The sequence below is a fragment of the Denticeps clupeoides genome, chromosome 1, assembly GCF_900700375.1.
Source record: "Denticeps clupeoides chromosome 1, fDenClu1.1, whole genome shotgun sequence".
Lineage (NCBI taxonomy): Eukaryota > Metazoa > Chordata > Actinopteri > Clupeiformes > Denticipitidae > Denticeps > Denticeps clupeoides.
The window spans coordinates 12532019-12546511 of NC_041707.1; the positions used below are offsets into that span (position 1 = coordinate 12532019).

Consider the following 14493-nt stretch of genomic DNA (forward strand, 5'->3'; position numbering starts at 1 on the left):
ACTAGTTTGCTCATAGACTTCATATATGTGATATCCAGTTGCATTGCAGGAGTTCTTTTCTTCAAATGCATCTATTACTGCTTATCTCTGAAATAATGTGTAGTTACCTCACTGACCCGCCATGTGAGACCTATTCACTAAATACTATGTTTACGACTGTGCAACTTATCATTATCAGCGAAGTTAAATGCTTTGCATATTAGGATGCTGTCCTAACACAGCTTTAACTATCTGTAAGCAGAATGATGCATAATGCATGCTGTCAGAATTCAGAAAATGCTTTTCTGTTGAAAGAGAAATGTGCAGCATCCGTAACACCCGAATTACTGTACAAGTGGAGTTATGGGCTATGAAAATATCTACTTTCAGCATTTAGAGTGTGACAGGTGCACTCAGAGAGGTAGAGCAGTGTCAACGCAGAGGCATAAAATTACTACAGAGAAGATGTGCTTAAATGACAAACACAAACATGTCATTTCATTCTAACACACACAAGCACTCCTCTGCTATTCTTAGTCTTTCTGGGAAGCATGATTCTTAAAGTATAATTTTGTCTATTATTCCTTCACTTTTGTCTAATATTCCTTCACTACACTGTGTATAGTTTTTTGCCATCATTTTACATTAAAGTTAATGGCATTTAGCAGATGGCCTTGATGGCGACTTACAATCCGTAGTTACAGGACAGTGACTCTGGAGACACAGAGTTACGTATCTTGCTCAGGGACACAACAGTAGTAAGTGGGGTTTGAACCTGTGACTTTGTGCTCTTCTGGATCAAAGGCTTACCTACTTGGCTACTACTGCCCGGCATACCACCATCATATTAATTAGTACGTCCAGATTATTTTAGAATCATAAGAAACTTTATGACAGCATCAGATATTATACAGTTATCTTGTACTAAAGCCATTCAGTAGCCTGGAAACAGATAACCAAACCTTTGGTGGGGTCAAGGAGGACTTTATGTTGAACACATAATGGATTCAGCCTTCTGATTGACGTTCTACAAGATTTTCCAAAACTTTTTTTTTTTTACTTTTTTCTGTACAAATTTACAAAACACGGTTTTCCTTGAGCAGAACTTTAAACCAACATCTTTAGTTAGACAGCACTACTTTATGGTACAGGAGAAGCATTTTTAGCTCTAAAGTTATGCGTAGTTTCTTAAGTTTGGATCTCGGTGGAATATTCCGCCCTCTGCACATTATCATATTGGGCTTTGGTTCAGGAGCGAGATAGATGTGTAATACATCTTTTCTTTGAAAAAGTAATAGGCCTTAAGATGTGTCAGCAGCTGGCCGTGGGCTCGTTAAGTCTTTAAAATGCTGTTTAAATCGACAGAAGGTCTCCGTACACCAGATCCCCCGCCTACCCTGGGCACGTCCATGCTGTTCCTAGCCCAGGACATCCACACGGCCCTGTGCCTCCACCGCACCCTCCACATGGACCACAGCCAAATCTATACAGCTCTCAGACACCTCCCACAGGGCCGCACTCAGAGCAGCACGGGTAGGTCCACCATCAAAGCCGATCGTTCCTACACGCGGATCAGTGATACTATTCTCTTCATCAAAGTCATATTAGCATCTTTTTTACTGGGGAATTAAAGCTACTAACCTATCACAGTGCCTGCCATGCAAATCTGTTGCACTAATCTGTTCCCTTATTCATCGTTGCTGCTTCCATGTTAACATCCTAATAGGACCTTGTGCAGCATGGCTCCGTTTCTCTTTGGCTGCGACTGCCCTGTCTGAGTGTCAGGACCTACACTGTGCTTTCAAGACATCCTGAATCTACATGAAAGTAGGGAGCAGCAGTAATTCAGATGGATAAAGATGCCATGTAACCTTCATTGTCAAATTGCCGCAGTCCAATTAGGATAATGTGCCTTTAAGGAGAGAAAGAAGAGTGTCGTGATCTCTGTACCTCGTTATTAATAATGATAAATTAAATGGCGTCCGAGAACTGTTAACAGGCGCCTTTGTGCAGCAACGCTGGTCGATACATCATAAGTCATTTGGCATTTTGAGGGGAAGTTTGTGTTGACACTTGGTGGTGATTAATGGGGGGCATCAGCGTGGCGATGCAGACTGTGTATGTAAATACCGAGCATGCCATTAAGAGACAGCGATGGCGTCAATAAGAAGTGGCACAACATGATGCACGCTGCTGTGCCCAATCAGAGGGACTGTCAGTCACTCCTTCCAGCTCCCTCAGATGTCCCAACAGGGCCCGGGAACGTGTCCGTCATCTTATCTCAGGCTCCCGAGAGTTAAAATGTGAATTTTTTTTCTGCTGTGAAATGCATCCTGGTCTTTATAAGCATTCAGGACTTGTCTGATCTCCTCTTGTTATTCCGGGAGGTGTTATTTCAACAAGGAACCTTCAGTGTTAACATGCAGGTGTTGGTTCGGAGCAGTTGTCGTGGCCTACATTTGGATGTTGCTGAATTTAGCCGCACATGTACAGCGGCCTGCCGTCAGCTTGTGGCAGTGCACGTGTCAGTACAATGCTTTTGGCTGTGGTTGATTGACGGGTGGACAGGAGACGGGCAGCGGGAAGCTCACCAGACTGTTTAGCATTTAGTTGGCTGAGGGTTTTTGATCTCAGAATGTCTCTGAGCTCATTGTGTCTTTAATGAAATCAACAGCCAGAAAAATAATAGAATCGTGTCTTTTTCAGTTTTTCATTCTTTCTTTGTTATTTGTGCTTCAGTCCTGATCAAGATGGTTTAATGATGGCTTTGAATGTGAAATGCAATTAGAATAATAATTGGAACAGTACAAAGCAGAACAGGGAGATACAGCGAGGAGCAGAGGGATGGAAGGAGACAGATTTAGAAAGGGCACCAGGCATGCAGCCTCACCCCCAGGACCTCTGCTGGTCCTGTGGCCGGATTTGAGAAGGAGCCGAGTTGACAGTCCCCCCTGCAATGCACTGCCTCACTGGCATGCGTGTAAAATCAACACAGCAGAGCCCAACGTTTTGCTGTTATTGGGAACTCGGCTTGGTTTTCTTTGTTCTGTGTTGGCTTTGTTTTTTTTTTAACCCTTAACTTGGTTACAGCCCTCCTATTGTGAAAGCCTGTTTTGCTCCAAATGAAAGTGACTGCGGACCTGACCATCTGCTGCCATGTCTGGCCTCCTGCTCAGTGTAATGACCCTATGGTGTCTGCCGGAGAGGTAATCAGATGGCGAGGAAAGTCCTGAGTGCTCGTCTGCTTTTCTATTGCCAAGAGAAACACCTCCGGCCATGACACTTCACATGACTGTCAGGATCTCAGGACCTCTGATGCTTAGGACCTCTGGACCATGTTTTTGGGGCTAAAAGGAAATATGCATGTGTTAATTGAGCTGGGCAACATATGGATAGCATACCCCTGTCACTGAATGGACATTGGTATTGTCACCAGTTTACATACACTCCACTGTTACACGCAACTCCACTATGAGAGCAGCATGAAAGTGAAGTGATTGTCATTGTGAAACACAACACAGCCCCGCTCAGTTCTATAAGCTGCTCTCCTCCTCGTCCCGCCTCTGTTCTCCTCATTGGCATATAAAGCTACCCACACTGAAACGGTGCGTCCTGGGGAAATCTCATTGTGAATCTGGATCAAAGTGAAAGTGAAGTGATTGTTATTGTGTAACACAGCACAGCCCTGCTCACTTCTATGGGTCCATTGTACAGAACATCATCTCTGCTAATAAACGTTGGGTATGATTAAGTCACAGGGAAACAGGGAGTTCAGGGGTGAATTTCAACCCATTTCCATGGATCCATTTTAATACATCCTTAATAAATCTTAATACACCATTATTTGTGTTACTTTGTACATTACCCTCACAGGTACTGGGCCCTCTCCATTCTAGCAGTCATACATGGTCAGTAGCTTGAGTGCATTTGTTCCTGGCTGTACAAGGGAATGCTAATCCAGTCCTTATCATAGGTATTGTGGGATAATTATCAAGATGAAAGGGGTCTAAGGCGGTGATGATCCAAGATAAGCTCTTTAGAAGCTGAAAGCTGCCAGGCCAGGTTGGGAGTCTGTTTTTGGTTCCCCGTGCAGTGATGAAACCCCCTTCCCCTTAATGACTTCATGAGTTGCCAGTGACTCGGAAATCTCCCGGAGCCACAAGAAAACAGGGACTGAAAAAAGAGCAAATGAAAGGCACTGAGGAAAAAAAACAAATCAAAGGAAATGGAAAAGCTAAAGGAGAAAGAGGGAAAAAATGCCTTCAGGGCAAATCCTTGCCAAATAATTCATTTCTGACCTCCTTAGTAAGTAAATTTGCTAAATAAATAAGAGCTGCTTGAATATCAAGAATCCGATGCCGCCCCCAGCATTGTCGCTTGTAGCCTTGGCAGGAAGAGTTGGCTTTAATAAATGGTGAGAATAAATGGCTTTCCCTCTATTGGAGCTGTTTGATGTGAGACTTGTGGGGGGTTTAATATGTTAAAAGCTCTCCTTTCATTTTGTGCTTTATTTTGAATTTTCTTTTAGTTCAGTTGGGCGAAGTGAGTTGGTGAGGCCACCGTAAAAGCAGATTGGATTAGCTTCTATGCCAGGACTCAGTATGCCAAACCCATAAGACTTCTCACCTGCAGCTCACACTTTCTCATTTCCCGGTATTGAGTGGGTGAATGGTTTGGGTAATTTGTGGGTGTTAATGGGCAGTATGGTGGCCCAATGGGTAACGCCTCCAAGGTCAGGTTGTTACATTCTTCTAGGCCCATCATTCAAAGTGCCCTATGAAGTGCCCTATGGCTGGCACCATGCTCAGCCACATGGTGTGTACCTGCCAACCCAAATGACATTAAAGTGAAGTGAAGTGATTGTCATTGTGATACACAGCAGCACCGCACACAGTGCACACAGTGAAATTTGTCCTCTGCATTTAACCCAGCAGTGGGCAGCCATGGCAGGCCCCCGGGGAGCAGTGTGTGGGGATGGTGCTTTGCTCAGTGGCACCTCAGTGGCACCTTGGTGAATCGGGATTGGAACCAGCAACTGGCCGCTTCCTTAACCGCTAGGCCACCACTGTCCTACATGGGATAGTGAATGAGTGGAAATTTTGCAAATTATTTTGTAAAAATTTTGAATATGCAGTTTATGTGATATCCAAACATCTTGGTTAACTGGTGGACCTGGTTGGGTGTTGGTCTTGGGTGGTAGTAACCTAGTGTATAAAAACACTGACCCTGAGCAAGATGCAAGTCCATGTGACTATTCATGTTAAGTCGTTCTGGATAAGCACATTTGCTAAATGCTATACATGCCAATGACAAACAAGTAAAACCTAGACCTAAAATCAGGTACAAGTGGGACCCAAGCCTGGAAACTGTCCATGTCATGTCTGGAATGTTAACTGGAATGTTCTGGTGTCTGAGATGTTCCTTATATACATATCATATGAAGGGTTTGTACATAGCGTATACAGTCTAGGCCAGTGGTTCCCCACTTTTTAACCCTGAAGCCCCCCTGCCTGTGTCCAAGATAAGCCGGGACAGACCCCCACCCCCACCTCACCAACCCCAATTCCTTCCTGCATACACACATTAAAAGAATAAAATGATTAATTTCAAACTTTTATTTGCAAAAATTAATATTTTATCATGCCATGTCAATGAAATCCAGCTTTTCTCAACACATTTTTGCTCCCATTTATGAATCCAAATTTACACCTCTTTTCTTAACGTTGAATTAATTGATTTTAAGTTCAGGATTTTAAGTTCATTTTTGCTGAAACACCTGCGGTGAGGACAGAAATATGGCAAGCCCCCAACCCCCAACAATCCGCGACCCTGGAGAGGCTGGGGTATCTCATTGCAATCCGAAAGCATCAGTGTATCTGTGGGACTAATTAAATATTCTTACACTTGGGCCTGTAAATGAAGGCTGGCGGAGATCGAGTGTCTGGTGACGTTTCCAGCATACGACTCTCTGTATTAGTGGTTCCGGTGCATCTCCACAAGTCTCTGCAGTAAACTTCTGTGTTTTTTTGAAATTCATAGAAAACAGGAGGGAGGTAGAGGCCTTTTCCCGTTAAAATCGGTGTCATTTCCTCATGAAAGGCTGGATGTGTTTATCGCTGTTTATTCCCACGGTTCTCAGCCCGGTAGTTATCCTTGGGCCAGAGGATGACAACAAACTGAAGCAGTGGATCCGTGGGTAAGCTCAGAGGAGATCGGATGAGTCCTCATCCTCACTGTCCTCCCCCTTTTCCCTCAATTCACAACCATGCCGCTAGCGTTGCTGGCACGGGGGCTTAGCGATGAAACACGCCCCCCACTGTTTCACCCAGGAGCCGCCACTTTCACTATTTTTTTTTCAGCCGAGGTGCCTAAGAGCAAAATGAACGCTCCACATGCATATATTAAGGATGATTAAACGCCATGCTTTCCCTCTGTCAAGTGTTTTAATGGCTTTTTTGATGACATGAATTAGTAATAATGGTCTTGCGCCACAGTTGAACGCAACTTTTTCCCCCCTCCCTCTGTTTTGTATTTATTGCATTATACACTCGAGAGCTGGTGTTTGTGATTTGAGGGACTAAAGGGAATGAGTATTTATTCATATGTAAAAATAAGGATGGGCTGCATCCACAGTGATGAAAGTGCCTCTCCTACCATCTTTCTCTCATATAAAAAAATCAATCCAGCCCTGATATTACACAGAGCGTGTGTTGTGTAAAACTGCTCAGTGACTAATTGCGGCTGTGAAATGTGATTACACCAAGCGTTCCCATACAAATCCGTGATGTTAGTCATTGTGCATCAGTTGCACCCAAAACAACGTTGTGGTGAGAAAGTCTGGAATCACCAAAATAACCTTCAAGTTATTAAATGATTTAAGTGTGTTCTAGAAGCATAATGCAATCTTTCTTTCTTGTTTTCGTTCTTTCTGTCTCAGTTGTGGTTATCCTAGGATTACAGTATCCAGCAGGATAGAGATCTGTCACAAATGGTGCTGGACATTTGCTGAAGCAGTGCCGTCCACAGTTCTGCCATACAGCAGGTTGCAGATAAGCCGTCTGATGTCCTGAAAAACATCTGAAGCGTGGAGAAAGGCCGGGATTGATTTCCACCGTCTCCATGGCAACAAATAACATGATCCTTTCCAGAAGCACACCTTAATTAGTTAAATTATTACTTTGCGGGGAGGAGGAGGACGATGCGGTGGGGAAGGGAGGCAAGGGACCGAATGGCTTCTATTACAACCTCCCAAGCTTTTCTCCCTCTCGCCGTCAGACAGCAATTTAGTCTTTTTTTTACTGCAGCTTGCCATCGACTTTACCCAGGATTATTCCTCATTCTGCAGAAGACAGCCCGTCTGCTAACACCAGTCCAAGCACCTGTTAATGGATTTTGAATGGCATAATCCTTTTTATCCATGTATCCATTTATTCTGTGCAATAAGTGGGGCACCTATCATCTGCTTTTAAATGCTCCACCTGACTGCCCCCAAAGACATCCTACAAGTTTTGTTTATATGAACTCTTACTGGTAACACTTATTCATAGAAATGTGAAGCATTTCATGCTGTTATCAAATAACGAGGTTGTGTTCTATGAGTAATGTGGACTCTCTGCATCAGAGAGCATTTGGGCTCCTAGTCCAAGGTCTAGATATACAGAACATTTCTCAAGAAATTGGAAAAATAGAGCAGCATTTTAGAGAAGAAAGCAAACTGCTTCATCTGTATCATCCTCACTTGTGGCATTTTGGCTCTTAATGATTTAAGTGCTCTCTCTCTCTGTCTATCGCTCTCTCCCTCTGTGTTTTAGGGTGGGAGCAATCTCTGATATCAACCAGATGGGCATGATGGGAACTGGCGCTCCCTACGGCCAATCAGTGACCAACTCCTCTGGCATGATGTCTTCACAAGGCCCTTCCTACAATATGACACCTTCAGGTGAAGTGAAAGTGAAGCGATTGTCATTGTGATACACAGCACGGCACATTGTGCACAAAACAAAATGTGTCCTCTGCATTTAACCCATCACCCTTAATAGGCAGCCATGAAAGGCTTTGCTCAGTGGCACCTTAGTGGATTCGGACCACCAACTTTCCGATTACGGGTCTGTTTCCTTAGTCGCTTGGCCACCACTGCCCCCAACAGGTAATGCTGTTGATTGTGTGGTTCCCTTAGGAATCCTAGCATGACTATTTACTAGACCCACAGCAACTAAGCAGGGCTTTTTGTAGCTCTGCACAATTCTAACTCAATGTTTTCTCTTCCCCCAACCAATTATTTACAGCCTAGTTAAGTAATTAACAAAGAAATGCGTATGTGTTTACTCTTTGTCATGAATAATGGATTGATAAAAACTGTTTTTATGTTGATATATTAAAAAAATATTAAAAAATATATTATTATTATGGGACCTGATATATATATCAGGTTGCTTTATCTCTATCTCTCTCTCTCTCCTTTATAAGATTTTTCAGGAACAGTGTCCTTTAAAAATGGAACAATTCAGCTCAGTTTCATTAAATTCTAATTTAATGTTATGAATGTGCTTACCTTCAAACAGTAATATAAAATACCAAAGTATGGGGGGAGAAATAACATTTATTTAATTTTCCAGTTGACACTACTACAAAAAAGACCCTCTGTATGAATAACATTTTGACATTATAAGAATACAGTTACCCTGAAGTTACGCCTTTTTTATTTCTGTATTGATCACACAAGTTTTGCAAATACAAAACAAGGAAAATATTTATATATTTATATTTACAGCATTTATCAGACGCCCTTATCCAGAGCGACTTACAATCAGTAGTTACAGGGACAGTCCCCCCTGGAGCAATTTAGGGTTAAGTGTCTTGCTCAGGGACACAATGGTAGTAAGTGGGATTTGAACCTGGGTCGTCTGGTTCAAAGGCGAGTGTGTTACCCACTAGGCTACTACCACCCTGAAAAGCCACATCATGTCAATAAAACACATTCAAATATCATTAAACAGACACGTGCTGGGAACACTCGTTGTTTTTGTTGAATTTATATGCACTTTTGGCCCTCAATACTGTAAAATGTACACATTTATTAAATGCATTGTCTGTTCAAAAACACAAGCACTTCTATGTACAGATCAGTGCTGGCTCATAGCATTATGTTATTCAAATTCAGTGGACATTTATCAGCAAATGAGAAAGATCTTAGAGCTTGACTTTTAACATTAAAGTAATAAATGCAGAAGCATTTCTATTATCATTAATCATTAGGCGATTCACAAATTCATGGTACATGGTATTGGAAATGAATTTAGTCACACCTTTAACATTCTCATTACATGCTTAATATTACTATTGGTGCCAATGCTGTTTTTAGTTTTTGTATAGCTTTAGTCACTGTAAATCCGGGGACAGGTTTTATGAACTGCTGTAGAAACATGATTTTTTTAGAAGGTGCATTTCACATTGAACTTTCCCTCATTCAGTATGTGGCCTGTGTCGAGAGCATAGTCTTAACATTCGCTTTGCCCTGAGAGTCAACCAAGACCTGTTGCTATTAATTTGTCAACTCTTATTTTCCTTGTTAAGTTTGCTCTTTGGAGAGAAGAAAGCGCTCCGCCCGCTGCTCAGACCCTCCCCTCCCCTGTGCTGCACTGAACACACCTCTTAGAATGCAGCCGCGTAATAAGAAGCTCTTCCCTGCACCTTCACAACAGTAAAGATCAGGTTGGGTGACATTTGGAAGACTTCAAACAAATTAGAGGGCCAAGGTTCTTAAAAACCGATCTCTCCTGCCTCTAGGGCTGTTAAAAATGGCAATTAGTTTCACATTGTGTCACATTCTGACTTGATAATGGAAGAAAGGGATGAACCTTAGAACGTTTCCACACATTTACTGTTGCCTAGCATCCTTGGAGCTTTCTTTAGATTCATGATTTTGTTTCCCTTTTTTCATTTTACATCTGTCACTCTTAACTTATTTAATACAAATAAAAGTTTAATTATTGACAAATTACCTTTTTCAGTGATCAGGTTTGCCACTCAATTAAAGTCTTTAGTTATTTTGTCCCTGACGTTCATGGCACAACCTTGTTCAGTAATTCATCAGTTTAGTAGTCTAGCACAACTGCAATAGTAAAGAACTGGTGCATCTCACCTTTAGGAATGTGCATCAAGAAAATGATGTGTCTTATTTGATGCTATGTGCTTAGAATGAATGGAGGGATTTAGTTAAAGATGCTGAAGTCAATATAGACTCCCAAAGTAAACTGCACTGGAAGAAGTAGACATCCGTAGATGTCGTTTGAATTTTTCTCATTACAGTAGTTAAAAAATATTAGTTTGCTCTTTTAAAGTAAGCTGTCTAATTTATGCTTATGAGTAAATCGATTTTTTTTACTATAATGCTACTGACAGCAGGTTTGTTTGTTTTATTCACATTACGGCAATGTTAAAATATTACATGTGTTTTGTTTTCTCAGTGTGGAAGTTTATTATATTTTTTATTTTAATGTTTGCAACAAGAACACTTTTCACTGTATTGTGAGAGCAACAAAATGCTGGAGGGTTTGTCCAGCAGGCTCTTCTTATGTGTAATGCTAGCACAGTTGTTTATAGGATTCTTGTTTGCATATTTTTCACAAATCCACGTATGGATGCCACCAGTGGAATTTCAAAGTTGCCTCTATACTCTCAGCTGTAGATGGTCAGGACTTTTTCGTTGTTCTTCCATTGAAGGAATCTTCTGGATATCTGTAGAACGTCACAGATAATCAATATGCGGTAGGACTACTCTCGTCAGCTGAGGCTTCTGCTGCAATACAGTCACGTTGCAGCGATGCCGCCCGTGACATTTACATATGCTGGAAGGGGTGCTTCTCAATATTTTCCCTCAATGCAATTATGTTTTCAGAAAATGAAAAAAACAGAAATGTCAGGAAAAAATTTCATTAAAAATGTTTCTTGGATATCTTTTATAAGTAACAAACAAACACACTTATTACAGTTTTTTGGCTTTATGTGACATGTAATGCCTGTGGTGCTTTTTGTCAAACTTCCATTATTTCTGTCGTTTCTGTACAGGAGCTGGAGGATTGGCAGAGGAAGGGGTGATGGGCTCAGACTCGAAACAGAAACCTGAGGGTAAAGAGGATGCTCTGGCTTCAACAGAATCCCCCAAAAATAAGGTATGCTCTCATTTACATTGCCTCAAATGTCAATGAGTGATGTATAGAAGTATAGGAAATGTAATTGCAAACCAAGGCCATATATTTCAAAACACACAGTCCAATGCATTTTATTATTTTGTTCATTTTAAAAACTAGATCCGTCTCAGATTGAAATACACTGTTAGCAATACTGGAACCATACATGTAAAAGAGGACCAACAAATGACATGACCCAAATGATAATGAACACGACTGTGTTCTTGCTGATCAGTCTTTCAGTGCACAACCTCAAAATGCTGTATAAAAGATTGTATGAAAATCTTTTTTGAACTCTGTTGAGGATGTATTTAATATTACAGATTATTAACTGCTTATAAAAACATATCATGTTCTGGGTGACAGAATTAATTACACAAAAAACAAAATGGGTAGTTTTTCAAGCTACAGACAAGTACCAAGCCGTTCTTTATTATCTATTTATGTAAATCCTCAGGATGCCTGACCTTAGACTAACAAACAATCATTGCAATTATTGTGTAATGTTGTAAAATTGAGCATCTTGTTTTTGTTTGTCCATAGATTAACTAATTAATATTAATGCTTTAAAGTGTTTATGTGTTTCAGTTTTGCCTTTAGCATTTGGATTCTGATGTTTAGGCAGTTTCTTATGGGATCAGACACACACAAAACTGTTGCAACTTCTCCCCAGCAGGAACAGATTCTTTGGCTTTTACTGTTTTGTTGATATCTGTTTTTATTAACACTAAAATCACCCCTCTACGCACATAATACTGACTTGTACTGAATTATTTACTGAAGTCAAAGTTGCTTGAAAGAGCTCAGATGAGCCTGTGGAGAGGATCGGTGAACAGAAATCTCTCAGCAGCCTGAACCGGGGAGGAAGAAAGACGCAGCGGCGCCGGCTCTTGCTGACACATGTAGTCTGTCGCTGCATCACACACAGAATGCAGAAGTGTTATGGCAGTCTGAATATATTCACCTCCCTGAGCCTCTCTCGCCACTGACACTAATCTGTAGTTCTGTTCCCGTTACTACTCTAATGACCCCATGCTTCTCAGGTATTTTATATTACGTTAAAGAATGGTATACGGTGTAAGAAGTACTTTTTCATGTTTTTTTAATCATATAACCCACTAATAACAGTGCCCACTTCAAAAGAATGTAGATTTAGCTAGATAGGGAAAATATGTTAGTGTTAGAGGGGGAATACTGAATAAGTGAATAGTAGAAATTGGGATACATTTAAATGATAAATTATAGGAATGGTCATCATTCTATTAAATTGTATGCAGGATTGGGCAAGATAATTAGTGTCGGCTTAAAAGTCATGTGCTGCTGTAAATTTATTCAGTAATATATTCAGTGACTACAAAAACATTTGTGTATAAAACAGCCATGCTGAATATTATTTAAATGTAAAAAAAGTCATCAAAATGTATATTTTATAATTTATATTTATTTCTATTTTTAGCTTTAGAAACACACAATTTTAAGAGATCATGTAACCCTCATGCTCATGCATAAATATGATAGAAGATTCAAAGTTGTTGACAAGTGAAGGCCTTTGTGGGACATTTAGCTAATTAGGGACATCCCAGCTAATATTCTGTAACTGACATATGGCCTATTAGCATCTGCATAAATATAATGTCAACATGAATATTATTTTTATTGTCTGTCATTCACATCCACTCATTCAAATGCAGCAGATATATTTTCAAAGTGCTGTCATATTTCTTAATAAAGCCCTATTCTAAATACTGCTGTTAAAACATATAATTACATTTGTATTTGCATGTAATATGTGTCACATTACATTTCACTCTGTTACAGGACGGCTACAACTCTCAGTGTGTATCGCAGCCCCCAACGCCATCTCCACTCTCCCCCAGTCCAGCCAGCCTGTCGTCCTACCATGGAGATGACAGCGACAGCATCAGCAGCCCCGCTTGGCCCAAAACACCATCCAGCCCTGTAAATAACCTCCTCCCGTCTCCTCTCTTCTGCTTCGTTCACCGTTCACACTCAACCAAGCACATCTTTTAAGTGTCATTCCCCACCTTCTCACCCACAGAGGTCTACCCCTGCATCCGTCACAAACGAGAAGATCTCCAGGCTGTGTGAGATGGGTGGTGAGCTGGAGAGAAGGCCATGGGTGGAGCGCTATTTGTCCTTTATGGAGGAGAGGGGCACGCCTGTCTCCAACCTGCCTGCAGTGGGGAAGAAGGCACTGGACCTCTACAAACTCTACGTCACAGTGAAGGAGATTGGAGGTCTTGCCATGGTAATTAACACCTTTGATCTAAGATCCTTATATCTGGTCTACTTCACTTCAGGATCATTGCTTTATAATTGTGTTATCAGCTTCAGGGAGAATTTTTTGCTGTAGGGAAATTAAGTTCTATGCCCTGCTCTGTATAAAGAAGCTTTCTGCTGAAATTGCATGTTCAGTACTCTAACACCTCTGAAGGTAGTTTCCTCTTCATTTCTACACCTCTATTGTAAACCAAACTTGCAGCAGATAGACTTGAGGCGGAGGTACAGTAAGACCCTAGCTGGTACATTGCAACACCACCACCTAACATTTGGTTAGATTGATACTGTGATTAGTGCCGTATAAAACTTTAATGCCTGAAAGGAATGGAGGCTTGTTTGAACGCTTGAGTAAGGTCTCACACTCTCATTCTTTCACACTCACACACATGTTCTTTGTCTTCCTCAGGTGAACAAGAATAAGAAGTGGAGGGAGCTGTCCAGCACATTGAACATGGGCAGCTCCAGCAGCTCTGCCAGCTCTCTGAAGAAGCAGTACATACAGTATCTGTTTGCCTATGAGTGCAAGGTGGACAGAGGGGAGGAGCCGCCGCCTGATGTTTACCCTTCAGTTGATGGCAAGAAGCAGGCCAAACCCCAGCCCCCTTCACCTGGTAAGTTGGGAAATCAATCATTGCATCTCTCTCATTAATGTGCAGAAATTGGTTGATATTTGTAAATATTACATAAATATGTTGATTCCAGTAGAATCTAATGCTTAATTTTATCCATTTGTAAAATGGACTGTGTGTGACGCTTTAATCTTTGGACAATAATCTTGCTAGTAAATTGTGACAATTTGGGATGAGTTTTGCAAACACTGAAGAAATGTAGCTTTGATATCCAGAGAGAAAAAAATACTTTAGTGTCTCCATGACAAATGGATTCAAGATTTTAATGATTCATTACTCATAATGACATTTCTTGTTACACTCTGAAGAACCAAATGTTTTTTTTGTGTCTGCTTAGTCTGTGGAAACATCATGCATTGTAAGGTTTATGCCAAATCCTAAATATATCCATATGT

At 41.1% G+C, this 14493-nt stretch overlaps 1 protein-coding gene across 6 annotated transcripts in view; it reads left to right on the plus strand.

Moving 5' to 3' along the window:
- LOC114788578 (AT-rich interactive domain-containing protein 1B-like) overlaps positions 1 to 14493 on the plus strand; it is a 147325-nt gene that overhangs the window by 120261 nt on the left and 12571 nt on the right. For 5 of the 6 annotated variants that reach the window (XM_028977297.1, XM_028977266.1, XM_028977272.1 and 2 more), the window contains 6 exons: positions 1345 to 1512; positions 7791 to 7918; positions 11047 to 11150; positions 12987 to 13127; positions 13228 to 13437; positions 13876 to 14080. In XM_028977297.1, coding sequence (XP_028833130.1) covers positions 1345 to 1512; positions 7791 to 7918; positions 11047 to 11150; positions 12987 to 13127; positions 13228 to 13437; positions 13876 to 14080 — 956 coding nt within the window. The remainder of the gene's footprint in view (positions 1 to 1344; positions 1513 to 7790; positions 7919 to 11046; positions 11151 to 12986; positions 13128 to 13227; positions 13438 to 13875; positions 14081 to 14493) is intronic. The other variant, XM_028977288.1, reaches the window with a different exon arrangement.